The following is a 16,908-nucleotide window of genomic DNA, read 5'->3' on the forward strand; positions in this document are numbered from 1 at the left end:
ACACATTATTCATCACTTTCACCTTAACTCCTTAGTCAGAACAGATCACACTCAAAGTTTAACAAAATATTTTGGATATTATGGGCTTAGCTACTCCAGAGCTTTGTATAAGAAACATGATGAAAACTGAAGTCATAACAGGAACGAGCACATGAAAATTTAAACAGGATTGAATATGAGCAAAAAGTTAAAGTTTCTGAACTAGGTATATAAATGAATCTGCAACTTCTCTGTGTACATTTATTGTATCAAGACAACACAGATGTTCAAAAACTCATTTTGCAAAGGTAAACACATGAGATGGGATTCCTCTCACTTAACTCCAACCATCTAAACTTCAGGTGCCTGGTTTAACCTAGGCTCCTTTAATAGTCAGTGGAGAAAGCCGGGCACCTCCAAAGGACAGCATAGCCCATCTTTCTTAGACAAAGAGCTCAGGAAGGGAACCTCACCGAGCACCAAGGTCAGACATCATATTTTCACACGGCCCATGATAGCTCACTTCTGCTACCATTCAAATCAGTGGGAATCCTGTTTAAAGTATGGCTGAAAATATTGCTCGTACTTCACAGAATAGTTTCCAGGAACAGCTGCCTATGGACATTCAGGCTCAGTAGATCGTAAAACAAAGCTACTGACATGCAGTTACAAACGGACAGGTGAAAAAGAGCTTCCAGAAAACTGGTTTAAAATGCTGCCCCTAGTGGAAACATACGGAGGAATAATAATCCGTAATTCTGAATTGAAATGCATCGTATTGACGGTACAACATAAATTGTTGACAAGCAGAACAAACCCTACATATTCTTTAGAAAAAAAATATAAATTGTCAAATTTTGGAACTAATTGCACTTTGTGGACACCATCAAGCAATGCAACTGATGTGACTGAATAAGGGAAGCAAGGAACCACAGAGTAATCTGAGTAGCTGTCTTTGCAGGAAACCTCTACTGTTCCTCTACTCTTATTTAATGCTTTTGACTGATCTCTGCTATCCCAAATCCAAACATAAACTTCACTTCAATGATGGTCCACTAATTTGCAGTATTTCAACTTAAACTTTAATCAGTCTTTTCACTCTGACATCAGTTAGTCTTTCAAAATCTATTTACTGATAAAAAAAGTAATTAATGACATGTACAAGCTACTGTCTAAACGATTATGCATTAATCAAAATGTAGTCTAAAGTGGTATCTTTTCCTCTACTTCTACACAAGTGTTCAATAATAGATCTCTACTATCCAGTAAGGATGGTGATTTATACCTGTCATCCTGATAACAGTTGATTTATTCTTTCAATTTTCAAATTACAAGCCATCAATATTAAAAACAGTTGGCATGATGCACGACATGGATTTAAATCACTGTCTGCATAGAAACCGTTACTCATTTTTACCAAGTGACATGACTTGTGCTTAATGTATCACACCAGCAGACTTGTCACTAGACTTCTTCTAACTTGAGTTACCAAAGCAAATTAATGGCGGGTATTTAGTGCATTTGTACAGTTAATGTAGGGAAAAGGGTCTGACAGTAAATGACATCTCTGAACTGATAACTGTTAAGTATTTGGTTGCTGTAACCTTCAATACTAATACTACAAAGTACCTCTCCAAAACTAACTCTTTAGGAGCAAAATCAGGGAGGCATCTAACGATGGACCTCATTTAAGACATCTCTGTTTTGATTCTTGTGTTCCACCATTAAAAGGTTGGACAATATTATATTTCATCATCTTTAAAAAACACTAACACAGGTAGAAAGAGTCCAGGTCTGTCACTGCAGCCGTGGCTGTACATCGTTCATTGCTTCACAGCTGAATTGTTCACATGCACACACAAACACGCATGCAGAAAAGGGGCTTCCCTTGGCAGCGCTCTGGCAGTCTGCTGCAACATTTTTACAGCCAGCCATGGATGTGCCACCGTTAAGTGCTCTGCACACAGCTGTACATCATAACACCTCACCGGTTGTGTTCAAGGAAAACACACAAGCAAGAAGTTTCAGTCTTACTTTCTGAGTTTTAGACTCCGGTTAGACAGGAGAAAAGTAAAGAAATGGGCTGAAACAGAAGGTTATCCCTGAACAGGGTCTACCTGCCGTGAAATAGCTTGTATTTTAAACAGAGTAAGTAAGCTGTCACCTGAGGAGTCATGAAGTCAACAGGTTTGCATGAGCACAAAGGATGCTACTTCTTAAAAGCATTCTGGTGGACGGCAGCCTAAGGGAGTGGCAGAAACGTACTGCCAGCACTGACCTACTCTCCTCACGGCACCTTCTCCTCTCAAGCCTGCTGAGTTAACTTCTGGCAGCAGTTATTTCTGGCAGCGGGGTAAAGAGAAGTCAAGCGCAGGACAGCTATGCTCAGCAAACACTGCAGGCGTGAATGCATCGCCCTCCTCCTCTGACAGCCGGCAGAAGCACGGGGACGGGAAGGAAAAGCCCGGCGTCCCTCCCCGAGCACCTGCCGTGCCCTCCGCCCGTACCTGTCTGCACGGAGACGTTGACGGCCTCCCCGCCGGCGAGCGGCTGGATGCGGAGGTGGTACCAGGTCCCGGCCTCCAGGCCCCGCAGGCTGCAGCCGTAGGAGCCGTTGCCCGTGGGGGCGGGCTGGCAGCCGGCCGCCTCCCCGTCCTCGGAGCTCCCGGTCAGGCTGAAGTTGCAGGCGCGGCCCGCGGCGCCCCACCGCAGCCGGACGCTCTGCCCGGCGACGCGCCGCTCCGTCAGGTTGGCGCTGCATCCCGCCGCCTCCCCCGGCGCGGCCTGCGGAGAGCGGGGAAAGCGCTGAGAGACCCGCCGGGCTCCGCCGGCCGCCGGTGCCTCCCCCCCTCAACCCCCGCCACCGGCTTCACCCCGCAACCCCGTCCCCGCTGCGTGCTGTGCCGGTGCGGGGCAGACCCAGACCTGCCTGCGCCCCCCGATATGGGCTGGGTGCTGAGGGGGGCGGCCCCGCACCACCACCTCCAGCCGCTCACCTTGGTCAGGGCCAGCGCCGTCCACAGGGCAAATCCCGCTCCATAGCTCAGCATCGCCGACAGTTTTTAACCCCGAAAACCCTCGCGGGGAGGGGAAGAGGGGAAGGGAGGCGGCGGCGGGGAGGGGGGGGGGTATGAAGAAGCGAAGTGGCCGCGGCGGGCCCCGGGGGCCCCCCGCTCCCCGCCGGGCTCCGCGCGGCGGCCGCCGAGCCCTCTGCCGGGCCGCCCGCTGGCTGCATGCGCTCGGGGCTGCCCCGGCCGCCTCGCCGCCTCCCTGCCACCGGGGTGGGGTGGGGGGGCTGCCCGCCGCCCGCCCGCCCGCGGCTGAGGAGGAGCGGAGGAGGCGGGGGAGGCGGCCGCCGCTTCCCACGCTGCCATTCTGACCCGGGCTGACTCTGCCGGAGCCCTTCCCGCCGACTTCCGCAATCAAGAGGCGATTTCCTCGCGTCTCGCTGCGGGGGGCGAAGCGCGGCGACCCGGGACCTGCCGCCCGCCGCCGCCCCCCGACAGGGCAGCGCGGGGGTGGTGGCGGGCGGCTGGCCCCGGAGTGCCGCCCCTCGCTCCATGTGGGTCCGACCTTCCTCCCAGCTCCTCTCGCACCCCACCTCCCTTCCTTCCTCGCCTCTTCCTCCTGCGTTGGCTCTCCCCCGGGGCTCCTCTCCCCGCTCTCCTCCTGGCTCATGGGGACCCCTCGGCCCCTCAGGTGGTGCCCTTGTTTTTGGTGGCGACCGCAATTCTGCCTCACGCCAGCTGCACCTCACTTGATGCTGCCTTGCCTTGCCTTGCCTCATGGCTGCCTCTCCTTGCAACCGCCTCTCCTCGTGTCTGCCTTGCCTCACACTCTGCCTTGCCTCACACTCTGCCTTGCCTTGTGCCTGCCTTGCCTCATGGCCACCTTGCCTTGTGTGCCCCCTTCTCCTCACGCCTGCCACCCTTCATAGCCACCTTGCCTCGTGTGGCCCCTTCCACTCACGCCTGCCACCCTTCATAGCCACCTTGCCTCGTGTGCCCCCTTCCCCTCACGCCTGCCACCCTTCATAGCCACCTTGCCTCGTGTGCCCCCTTCCCCTCACGCCTGCCACCCTTCGTAGCCACCTTGCCTCGTGTGCCCCCTTCTCTTCACACCTGCCACCCTTCATAGCCACCTTGCCTTGTGTGCCCCCTTCTCCTCACACCTGCCACCCTTCATAGCCACCTTGCCTTGTGTGCCCCCTTCCCCTCACGCCTGCCACCCTTCATAGCCACCTTGCCTCGTGTGCCCCCTTCTCCTCACGCCTGCCACCCTTTGTGGCTGCCTTGCCTCATGCCTGCCTTTCTTCATGGCCACCTTGCCTCACATGCCTGATTCTCCTTATACTTGCCACCCCTCACACCTGCCCCGTCTCCTGCCCCACCCTCCTCTTAGCCTCGGCCATCACTAAACTACAATTCCAGTTCCTGTGTCCCAAACACTGACGTTTTTAGGGGTTAGCCACAGAACGCCAAGGCCTCCATCCTCGCCCCAGCCCTGCAGCACCATGACCAGAGGTATTGTGGCACGGAGACTCCCAACAGAGCCTGACACCGAGCTGCTGCCCACAGAACCCGACGCGAGCAGAGGAGTAGCTCGTCTGTCAGCAGCCAAGATATCTGAGCTTTTTGTTTTGTTCCACATCAACTTGTGTCCTGGAAACTATTCCTTCCCACACCCCCTGAATAATTCCCAAACTAAAATTACACACCTCGGAAAGCAAGAAAGTCTCCCTGTTTTCAGACTGCACCAAACGAGCTGTGTGCAACTCTGAATCGGCTGTAGCCATGGCACAGCTCTACATTTGTGTCATGTGTGCCCGTTTCCTTCTTGTTTAGATTCCAGCCTCCTAAAACTCACATATATGTGTATGTGCGTGAGGTGTATGGTGGTGAGGGAGAAGAAACATAGCCAGAAGTGTTTTGGACCTTCAGATACTCAACAAGATAGCAGCCATGGGGTAAATTCGAGATTGTATAAAGGGGAAGGAATTTGACGTTTGCTTTCTTCACATGGGAATGGCACTTTTATGCATCTTTCTGTATTGTATGATGCACATGGGATTTTATCTTTTTAAAGCAGCACCTCAAGCAATTTCAATACCACCTCTGTTTCACTTTTGCCTTGTTTTAGGGAGAGGTGCTAGGGTTTACAAACTTTAGTCTGCCTTTTAGGGGAGCTGCTGCTGCAGAATTTTTTCTGGGCATGAACCTGTCAAACAAGATACAAATATCTGAAAAACCTTAGCTCTCACTCAGAAATTCTCCTTCAGAAACTGAAGGTCTGAGCACTCTTGGGTGGTACCTGCACCTTCATCTGTCCCAGTGGAGGTCCATGCCTGGTCCTTGGGACATGGCATTGAAAGTGTTGGGCTTTACTCTCTAAAGGCTTGGGATGATTAATAATGTCATGACATGAATATAACCTTAAGTGAGGATGTAAATATGTGTTTACTATTGTGCTGTTCTCAAGCGCACTGCAGAACAAGATCTCCCTTGGAAGAGATGTTTCATTTACTTCAGACAAAAGGATGGACCGTGCCCCAAAGAGCTAGTACATCCATAAACAAACCATCAATGGAAAACACAAGGTGTGTGCGTAATAGACCTAAAGTGGGAGTAAAATGATAAAGGTGCCTTGGAATCAGTTCATGATGTGAGATTTCTTACAGCATAAATTCATCTTTAGATGAATGTGCTTTTGGGACTTAATGGCATAAACCACACCAATATTTTTCCAACACTGAAGAAGAGCAAATCTGAAGGCTTATCAGGATGTTTGGATTACTTCAAATCCCTTTCTGAAAATGAGAATATTTGGAGTAACCTGCCTTGGAAAGTGGGGCTGACATTGTAGGGGTTTTTGGAAACTTTCGTAATCTGAATTTGCAGGGAAGATGTAATTCAGGTATGTAGGTGTAAATTAGTTAAGTAGATGCAATATATGAAAGTAAGAAAAAAAATCAGTGCAAACTTACAAATGTCAGGAAAGAAATTGAAACTACCACAACTGAAATTTAAAGACCTAGGAAACGTCTGCCTGTCTCTGCAAGCTCATGTAAGGTAATGGCTGGAGAAAAGGGATGTTGCTGCTTCTCGGCATTGCCCACAATTTAGAAGTTCCGACTTTATTACTCTTATTCTTGCTATTGTAAAATCTTTAAAATTACTCTGCTGTATTAGTAGGAAAGTACTGGTTTATTAAGGGTTTTGTGACTTCCTTCTGGACGTTATCCGGCACAAAGCTGCTGTGAGGGTAAGGTCTACCACAGATGTCTATGCCAGCACTGGAATAAAACAAGAGGGGTTCACAATTCACTGGTGGCAATATATTTCTATAGAATAGCCAAGATAATACAAGTAATTATTTCCAGACTGAATAAATTGAACAAATAGGCTTTTAGCAAATCAGCAGTCACACAGCATTTAACACTTACCGATCTGTGTGGCAAGCCAAGAAACTAATTAAGAGAGAAAAAAAGACAAAAAAAAAAAAAAAGAACTGGAAGTGAGTTTGGGAGTGGCCGGACGCGTCTCTAATAGCAGGCTCCAAAGTCCCTTTCAGACACTTTCCCAAGGTTTCCTGACTTTTTTTTTTTTAACACCAACCTCCCTCTCTGCCTCTCTAATCAGGAGGAAATGGGCTTTGCATAGCTTTTGTCATGGCTTGAAAGTGCAAGCTGCAGTTTTACTTGAAATCCAAGGCTGCTCTAAACTAAACATTTTGTTCGATTGAAGTGTCACCATTGTCCCCCCAAAATGGGTACGCTCACAGCCAAATAACATCAAGGCTTTACTTCTACAAATAAGAGCCTGGGGAAATGCAGTTCATAGAAGGTATTGTTTTCCTAATCACAATCCTCAGTGCTTACTTAGTCTATGTGTTTTCAAAGTATCATGTTAAATCTGGTTAATCCTTTAGCATCCCTGCTAGTTTGACAAAAATGTTTTTAACTCTACTCTAAAGACAGGGAAACTGAGAGATGGAGGCCAAAGATTTTAAGTGTGTGTGTCTCAATTGGTGTATCTAGATTCAAATATCCAGACCTGGCTGGAGGCTCTAAGGGACAGATATTAACAATTTTTATATTTTTTTTAATGGATATGCTTAGAGAGCTTAGCATCAGGATTCTGGTTTGAAAGCTTTGACCGAAGCAACTTGCTCAGTGCAAATCATGTGAATCAGGAGGTGAACTAGGGTGGGAACACAGGAGGTGGTAGCTTTAGTTCAAACAGTGCCATTCCTCTAGCGCTGGTGGGATTATTTAGTAGGAGCACTGGAGGCAGTTTGGGGAATACTGGATTATATAGGACATTTCTATTTGGAGGGGACAAGTATTCCATACAGGAGATATGCATATGGACAGAGGGCACGGGAAAATAAGCTCAGCTTGTCAACACCAGTCCATCTGTCATCGACTCAGTCCCTTCTCCTCACCAGCACTAGAACAGCAGTTTCAGGGTCCATAAACCTTCAAGTTGGTTATTTGGGTCAATGTGGTCCTGGGTGACACTACTTCTCCTTTCTCCCTGTCTCTAGTGATGCTGTTCATACCAGATTGAACAAGATTGCTCTGTCTTCAGCCCTCCCAAATACAAAACACATTTCTTAGGCTTATCCACAGTAACACTGACACCCAAAGTGGTAACTGAAACAACGTGTTTGCCTGCCCTGATACACTTAGAGCAGTGTGGTCTGCTGGAAAAGAAGCCACAGTGAATTTAGGGATTTTCAGTTCTAAACCACTATGTGTTGATAGCAGTACAGCGACCAATAACGTCCGGCATGCTTTAGCTCTAACTGCCTGTGCACAGTTTGCCAATGGTGATTTCAGATTTGGTCTCAGATTACTTAATTTTGCCTTGCAGACAAGGAAGAACAGAAACTGATGTGGAGGTACCGAATGCCCGCCATTAGCAGCTTCTATGGATGGGGCTGGCATCCCCGTCCCCCTCCTCTGCCAGGGCTGACTGTGGTTGGACAGAGCTGAGATCAAGAAGCAGCTGTGTGCCTCCACTCTGCCTATCAGTCAGTAGATAAGCTGACCAAGGTCAAGGCCAGGATTCTTTGTAAGGCAAGTTAAAGCATTCAGATTTCACCTGCTTTGATCTGTAAACCATGTATGTGCTTTTAGGACTCAATTATCCTAAATAAGGTCACAAAATATATGGTGGTACTTAGAGAGTAATTAGATATACACCCTCATTGTTGTGCAACAAACTAGTGGCAGATCCAAAGTCACTACGAGCTCCTGTGGTCCTGCCACATCCGTGAGCTTTCCATTGCTCCTCATGTGTCCTGAGCATTTCCCTCCAGCTTAGAGATTTTCCTAATGTAATCTGCACGCCAGGACTGTGCTATACAGAAGAGGCAGAATTCTTCTGCAGCTGTGCTTCTAGCAAAAGGCAGTGTCAGCATGAACAAAGCATCCCATTAAAATAAAGAACATAGCTTAGTCCTGTAGCTGGGTTTTGTAGTCCACAAAACATCCACCTGTAATAGCTATCAGGCTCCACAGAGTGGAGCAGGCTTAATAAAAATCAATCAATAATTCTTCTGTCTTACCTTTTCTGTAGAGCTAGAGTACTGAAGAGTAGCTGTTGGAATCCAGGTTTTGTCTGTTACTGCAGATTTCAAGTCAAAGTAGACGTTTTCAATGAGATTTTTACTGAAGTGTTCAGTCACGTTTCTGACGAACATCTCTGTGCTACTGTTCAGCAGATTTTCAGGCCTAGAGGTAACAGCGTTTAAAGGTGGGGATGTAGTGTTTGCATCTTGGAGATCTAAGACAAATAAAGGAAAGTAATTAAAATCAGCTCTACATTTTTATAAATTATTCTTTAGGTGCCAATGAATGTGGCTGATACGACTTCTAAGTATTTTAAGTGCACCTGGAAGTTCTACAGTTTTTTGTTTTCAGTGCAAACATTTATTTTGCATCAATACCAAAGTCTGTGCAAAATAAAAGCAGAAAAAAACTAATTTCCCTGAACATTCATACCATTCATCTTAGATAGAGTCCATCAATGATTCTGAAGAGAAGGGTTGTACTTTGTCATTAACAGCACAATGTTTTCACTTGTAGCTTTTTTCACTTGCTTCAGGCTATCAAACAGCACACAGTTTCAGCTTCATATGGTCAAACACCCCCCACCCCCCCCCAACTTAGTAAGTACGTGGGCCAGATACTCTTCTGCCTTTTGTTGGTCTAAGTTCAAAATATGACTTTGTTCCAGATAAGTTTTCAAGATATTTTTTTTTCCTTTAATACATTTGTTCAAGATAAGTTCCTGTGCCCACATGGGACATTCCTCTTGCATTTTTACATCAGTCTCATGCAGAGACTGTGCTAACCCCTAACTGCTTCTTCCCAAGGTTCAGCTAGCAGTCGCACCGGTTAACTGGTGTCTGCAAATATAATGGGGGATTTGCTTTTTCAGTCACGTATCCTTCAGAGAACGCCAAAGTTGCAATTAGAGCGCAGGAAAGATTTTACTACACATTTTTCCTCCACATTTTCATGGCTCTTCCTCCCCATTGGTATGTATTTAATATCCTTTCTTTGTGGCTCTAAGGGCAGGGTTCAAGCTGTGGTGGCCTCTACATCTGGTAGCATCACATTTCAGCTAAACGATTGGAATTACTTACTGGCCCCTTCTCCTCACAAAAAGCTGCCCTGCCATTGCTGGAGCACAGCTAGTGTGCATTGGCTCAATGCCCAAGATACTTTGTCTGTCCTTGAACTGGGGTCTCCAGCATGACAGAACCTTGTTTTGCTGCTGAGCCACTGGGCTGGTTGCCATTTATAACAATCTTAGCTCACAAACCCTCAAAAAAACCCAAAAACCCAGTAATGACTGGGTTAAATTGCAGCAGCAGCTTCCAAATATAATTACTCAGTGTGCAATTACGATGTCTTGGCAGGCCAATGTCTGATTACCTCTTACCCAAAGGATCAGTGGGTGAGCTTCCATGAAGTCAACGTGATGAGGTTTTTTTGTATATATGTAAATATGTATGTAAACATGCTTATATGAAGAAACTTGCAGTACTCTCATTTGCATCCAGAAATAAAAGTGAGATTGTAAGCCCTTGTAAGAGACACTTCCATGCACGTGTTTCCTGTGCTTGACAAAACAGTGCATTCACCTGCTACGTGGTTTTGGATCCTCTTGAAAAGGATTGGGTTTGCTGGAATGGGTTGATACCCAGATTAAACATTTCCCCTCCTTTTATCTAACTGCCCTTCTCTGGGAATAAAAAATTCCAAGTCTCCATTTAATTTACAAAAAATGTTGATCAAATATTTTTCCAAATCAAGGCACTGAAAACAATACTACAGATCTAATTCTGCTCTGTCTTATACCCATTCAAAGTGCTTCATCAAACACTCAGGGGTGGTCCAACACGGCGCGATCATCATCATGCTTCTGCATTTGCAGAATCCTCTGCAGAGTGCCTCTGGTGCAGAGTCTGCTGTGGTCCTATGTCACATACCTTCATGGCCCCCACCTAAACAGCAGGGAGGAGTATGGCAGGGGCAGCCCTGTGCTCAAGCTGTCATTAGCTGCTGAAATAAACCCATTAGCTGACACAAGTCCGGACTTAGTCTAAATTCCGTGTCAGTCATTGTTCCTGGGGATGTCCTATTAGTGGTCATCTCTGAAAGTCTGCAGTAGGCAACTAGAAATGCTAGCTCAAGGACTTGGAAAGAATTAGGCCTGCTGGATCTGTGCGTCTCAGATATCTCCAAGTTCATCAGGGAGCAGAACTTAATGATAGAAAGATGGCTAAAAAAAGAGTACATCTGAGTGGTCAGCAGTAACTTAGAAAAAAAGGCCACTCAGTTGGGTTCCTAAATATAGATTTACACAAGCAACTTAAAAACACATTAAAAAAAATAATCTTGGCTTTATTTACAGACAAATAGCAGTGATTCCAACAGGAAGACATTTGCATTCCAGTCCAATTGTGCTTTAGGAAAGCTGCTGCTCCATAAAAGGGAAGCTGGTGCTGCCAGCGACATTTATGGGACTCGGCAGCCAGGGGATAACTGTCATTCCTGGTACAGGAGCTGAGGGGAGAGCTCGACCCTCCTGAAAGAGAAATGCTTGGTCCTCAGAAATGTTCCACCAGCCTGAGGAGGTACCGTGAACAAGCACTTGGTCACTGCACAACCCAACTCCTGTTGCTAAGCTTGGGGCTACCCTGGGTTTCCAGCTAAAGGATCTTTCCCAGCAAAGACTGACAACAGTCTGTCACCTGTAACCTATGGATGGAAATGGCTTGTGCACAGCACCATGCCAGACTGGAAATTCAGATATACGTATCAGCACTTTCCATGTATCCTGCACTGGACTGACTAATAGGGTTCATATCTGCCCTCACTTCACGAAAATCACGATCCAGGTTTATATTCCTTTTCTAAGGAAAGCCACTGTGGTCCTAGCGTAAGGACCCTCACAGCCCTTCTTCAATAGCAGGCACTTATAAAAGAAAACTGCATACTAAAAGACTGAAGCAAACAGATTTCTTGAATTCCACATTTTTAAACCAGAAAAAACTCACCTCCCATCTGGACATCAGTAAAGTACACAGAAATCTCAAGAGTGAGATTTTTCAGAAGTGTTTAGCATTGTTCTAGCAGTCTCTTTGGAAATCAGTCATAAAACTGTTCATGGGAACAGAACTGCAGCACTGACACTGACGTTGATCACTAGTGGCTGAATGATATACAGTGTGTGAACATACCATTGTAATCATCAGTAGCACACCCAGGAGAAATTATGACATTCTGGCTAAGCGCATATTTCATCCACAGGGTGTACTGCAGACTGCATCCATCTGCACAGCAGCAGGCCGCTTACAAGAAAAGGAAATCCATACGTTTTGGCTGTATGATGAGCAAGAGCGCTGATTAGTTGCCAAGTACTGAGAACCCTACAGTGGTGCCTTCAGACTCAGACGAGGCGGCATGGTGCAGCTTTCTGAAATGGTTTGCATGATACCAATCTGCCTACCCTATTAAAGCACAGTTCCAGAAGACTAAGGCTGAACTGCTATCGAAACATAAATTAATGAGATACCTGTAGTACAAGGAAAAATACTACGTAAGACTGCATCTAACTCACTGACAGCAAGACTTGAAACTAGGAGTTGGTTTAAGACCTCTGTATGCACAGGACAAAATTAATTGCTTTTTTTTTTTTAGCTTACTACTTGTAAATAGACTGCAAAAATAAAGACTCAATTTAAAAAGCATACTTCAGATTTCTGTTGTATGTAGGAGTCTGACAGAACAAAATCTACTAAATGTCCTTTCTTTCCTATCCAATTAAAAACTGCAAAATCTATGCTACTTGAAAAATTTTTACCTTCTTTATCTGAAATGTTGTTGTAGAAGTTTGTATCTCATGTCAGAGAGGTCAAATGTCTCCAAACTCCAGTCTAATCCTGAGCTGCTCTTTTACTTGCTTGTTTTTGAAATGCTGAAGTAGCCACTTAAAGGCTTTTTGAGCACCAGTAGTAGCAGAACATCCGTGATAACTATGGTGCTAATACAGTAGCTCTATCAGATCCTATTTCTGACACTCTGCATAGCCCCAGCTCACCCTGAAGTGGATTTTTGGTCACTGAAAGGTATCTAGACTCCATGGATTACATCTCTACTGAAGAGAGCTCAGAAAGGTAGCTGATATATATACAACTAGGACTTGGTTCAACATAGTTGCCTAGTGCAATCTGAATCTGAACTGCCCTAGGGCATCTAAGACATCTGCTCAGGGCTCTCGTAGCACCTGTTGGAGACCTATGTCTTTCTGGGTAAGCAGTCAGATGTCAGGTGGGATTTCCTGGAGCATCACAAATAGCAAAAAGCACCTATGTTGAGAGAACTGAAATAAGCCTTCCTTCAGACACCTACATTTAGACACCTAGAACCTGAAACTCCAGCTTCTACACAGAGATCCAATCAAGATAAAGGGAGAGAAGGTAATAATGAAAATTACCAATCTAGTTGTCTGGAATTGGCATCTTTGTTAGCACTTGCAGCAGAAGATGAAATAGGAAAGCAGGACTTGCCACCCTCCTGGTTCCTCTGGGAAGCTGTTCATAGCATTCCATTTTTTCCTTATGAAAGTAGCTGAGCTGATTTTGTTCTAAACTCTACACTGTGGCTCACTGAGACTTTGAAAAATTACAAAAACCAAAGACCTAGGCTACACTGCAGATTTTTCTATTTCTTTTTTCAAATTGTAAAACCACATTTATCTTTGAGCTTCTGTTAGTACACTATTGGATTGTGTACAAGGTTTTGTAATTATGTCCAAGGATCTGACATCGATGCCTTTCTTTTTTGAGGTGGAGCTGAGCAAAAGTGGTCAGCCCATGTATTGCTTTGACCAAAGAAAGAAGATTCAAGATATTTTTTGTATTTCATGGGTTTACACAGGTGCTAGCAAACTCTTTTACTTACAAAATCCTATCAAATAATTATCCAGGGAGAGAAAAATGGGTTTGAGTGAACATTTTTTAGGAAAACAATTTTCGGTCAACTCAAAGGTGGAATGACGACATTGATTCTCACTGTTCTAATTTATCCTGGAGAAATTTCTAAAGGTTACACACACAAAAATCCGGCCTGCTGTGAACTTATGGATGGACTGTTGCAGTCATTACAAACACTAAAGAAGTGGAAAAATTAAAGCCCAGAGATATTAACATGATCACAAAAATTGGTAAGAATTGCTGCCTTTTCTGTGCTTCTGCCACCTTTCTTTGGTCCTCTTCCACTTTCCCAAGAGTGCCAAGAAGATGCACGTGTCTTCCCTTACCATGTTCTGCAGTTGCTACTGCTGCTCCAGGGGTTCATAGCATGCTCTGAGTGGGTACTGCTCTGGCCTCTTCTACCCTCCACCTACCCACTGAAGCGTCAGCAGTGGGATGTGAACTCAATAAGCTTGGGTTCTGAGATGAAGCAGGCAAACTGAAAACAGGATAAGGGGAAAAGAGAAGGCCACGTGAAAGAGAAGACGCAGGGCCAGAAACTGGGGTAGAAAAGGAGGAAGGATTGTGGAGGTAACACTTTGAACGTCAGATGGCACACCAGGCTTTGGCTCATACACAGTAACTGGTATTTTGTCTGACTGCGAACAAAACAAGAGATAAAAATATGCTGTATTTGTTATTTGAAGTCCTTGTCCAACTTGTTTTATATCTTGTAGATCCCACTATGGTTCTTAAGCACTTGGCACATAACAGTATGTAATGAAACCATTCTCCACAAAATCAGCTACTCTTGAATGGGGCTTTGTCTTGATATCCACAGTTCTAGGGTTTTGCAGCTACCATTACTTCAGGAGATGTCCCTACCACATATGATATGGTAGAAGAGAAATGCAATGCAGAGCATCATATTGCAAAACAGTTCATGTCACCTTCTGCACCCAGACTGCTCTACAGGCTGTGTGGCAGTCTCTAGGCCTCAGTGAATATCTGCAACATACAGCTTTGAAGTAATTCTCTGCTTAGTGAAAAATTTTTGGTCTGCAGTGGTTTGGAAATTTGTTGGTAATATTCGAGGTGCTACATAGCATCATCTCTGTTCTCTAATTGCATATTTAATTGAAACTAACCTACACAGAACAAATGATTGTAGGAATTGCTTCCACAACTCAGAAGTGACATCAGCGTTAGTGTGTCAGCATTAACGGTGCTCTGGGTGCTCTCCAGACATATAAAAGGAGACGGCATTTGTTCCGCAATTGTTTTTTGCATGCACATTTTTTGCTCTTTTCAGTCATCCTGCCTTCTACTCCTTCACTTTCCCCATGTTTTCCTCCTCCCTGTTTCCATTCCTGACAAGAGCCAACTAGTGAAAAGAAGGCCGTAGCACTATAGAGACTGTTCCTCTCTCTGCCCAGAATCTCCTCATGAATTTGATAAGAACTGAAGTCTCACCACCTCAAGGGAGATTGATACCTCATGGCCTTTCTTCAGGTTAGCTGTTTCAGCCAGAGGCCAGATTCAGCCGTGGGTTTGTGTGAGAAGGACTGTCTGCTGTTAGATTTAAAGTGATCTCTGACTGAACAGAGATGGGATACATATTTAAACTGATCCTGATTTCCACAAGGAGTCATTTTGGTCAGCATTGTAGCAAAAAATGCACATCCAAACACATCTCAGATGGATGATTTGAAATCCAAATCCAAGCCCAGACTTTCCCCAGGCTCAGAAAAATCATGTTTGACATTTGAGTTAGGTCCAGAATAAAAGGTAGCTGCGGTTGTTGGGTTTGGAGCTTGTACTATATCTGGGCTGATAAGATGTTTGGGATGCAATTCAGTGAGTTACTCTTTTGCCAAAATATAACTATTTTTATGAGTACTATGAAAACAAAGGGTAGATTATATCGAAAGTGGTGTTAGTCAAGAGTAGAAAAACTTGCAGCCATTTCAGCTCCAAAGACTTCACTCAGTTTTTATTATCTTAGCTAAATATAGAGTGAATATATTATTTTAGGCTGATCCACTACTGCTTTCACTGAAATTAGACAGATGTTCTTGGAAGACTAATTTTACACATTTGACACTGAAAATTTTGACATGCATATGGATGTCAAGACCAGCACTGTGGGCATTAGATCTTGTTCCTGTAGTACTTATTGTTATTATTTGAAAAATTAATCTCTTTGCACTGCTTCAACTCTTTATGAGTTTCTTATATACTTGGGATTCTTAGTTAGGTATTGAGGATCATAATGTACTGATGATTTCTCAGCAGAGCTTCCCAGAGCTGTCAAAAAGGAGATAACTGACACAGTGAGACTGTTAAAGTTGATCTACAGGCCTGCCTATGGAGGGAATTGCAGGAAAATTAAGGGAAATTCATTAAAGGACTGAGCACAGTAAATAGATGAGAAGGTGCTTTAATACCCCATTACTATTGTCTTAGTACTCAGTCATCCTAAATTGCTTCTTTTCTGAGGATGATTAAGAAAAGGATGTAAGGTTACTTCAACTTTGTTAGGCCACACTTCATCCAGCTATCTAAAGAAAATAACACTGCCTGTGTACCTCATCTTAACTTGCCATGGTGTCTTTGAATAAGCAAGCCATACTCACCCTATAGACAGGACTTCAAAAAATTTTGCCTTTTTAATCTCTAAAATATATGGGAGGACTGGAATGGCATCTTGGCCAGTTTTCTATTCCCTGACTCTGCCAGCTGCAATTTCAGACCTCCACTCAGGTGAGTAGTCCTGCTGCTGTGAATAGAGTTCTGCAAATGCAAATTTGCTGAAAAAAATAGTACCCTACCTTACAACAAATGGGAGGTTAGAAAGGTTAGAAAGAACAAGGATTTGTTTAAACATCTGAAAACTTGGCCATATGCAAAAGTATTGGGTCATAAAACATGTTTTTTAATCCTGTAAAAATAATAAATTGTATGTTCCCCAATAAAAAGCTTAACTCTGCAGGTTATTATTTACCATAAAGAGCTGCTTAATAGTGCACAAGAATGTTGAGAGGATTGTCTGGAAGGATTGACAACAGGACATGAAGGAAAGTGTTATTAAGCAGTATTCAAACTGTTCTAACTTCACTTTTGCTGTGGATATGTAAACACATAACCACACAGGTATATCAACATATAATGTATGCATGTGGACAGAGCCATGCATCTCAAAGTGCTATTGCAAGAATTTCTGAGTTTTTTGATTCAGTTCATTATTTTCAGGATTTTGAGTGTTCTTATATATATTGCAGCTAAGGACAAAGTGACGCCGTGTAAAGACATGAATATGTAAGCCATACGTCTGTTCTAATCATGCATTTGGGTTAATCATAGAAAAAATTGTGCACGTGTTTGATTTTCAGATGTCTTCTTGCTCTTGGCAGATTGGAGCTGGATTTGTATGATAAA

At 44.5% G+C, this 16,908-nt stretch overlaps 1 protein-coding gene across 4 annotated transcripts in view; it reads right to left on the reverse strand.

The window, feature by feature from the left end:
• The window catches only part of PTPRB (protein tyrosine phosphatase receptor type B), a 67,894-nt gene that overhangs the window by 48,783 nt on the left and 2,203 nt on the right, over positions 1-16,908 (reverse strand). For 3 of the 4 annotated variants that reach the window (XR_010372632.1, XM_064449513.1, XM_064449523.1), the window contains exons 3-4: positions 8,551-8,768; positions 2,487-2,763 (exon numbers count right to left, since the gene is read on the reverse strand). Coding sequence is in view for 3 of the 4 variants with exons in the window: in XM_064449513.1 (XP_064305583.1) it covers positions 2,487-2,763; positions 8,551-8,768 (495 nt within the window). In the remaining variant the exon portion in view is untranslated. Of the gene's footprint in view, positions 1-2,486; positions 2,764-2,975; positions 3,485-8,550; positions 8,769-16,908 lie in introns of those variants that run through there. The other variant, XM_064449535.1, reaches the window with a different exon arrangement.

The sequence above is a fragment of the Phalacrocorax carbo genome, chromosome 1 (genome assembly GCF_963921805.1).
Source record: "Phalacrocorax carbo chromosome 1, bPhaCar2.1, whole genome shotgun sequence".
Taxonomy (NCBI): Eukaryota; Metazoa; Chordata; class Aves; order Suliformes; family Phalacrocoracidae; genus Phalacrocorax; species Phalacrocorax carbo.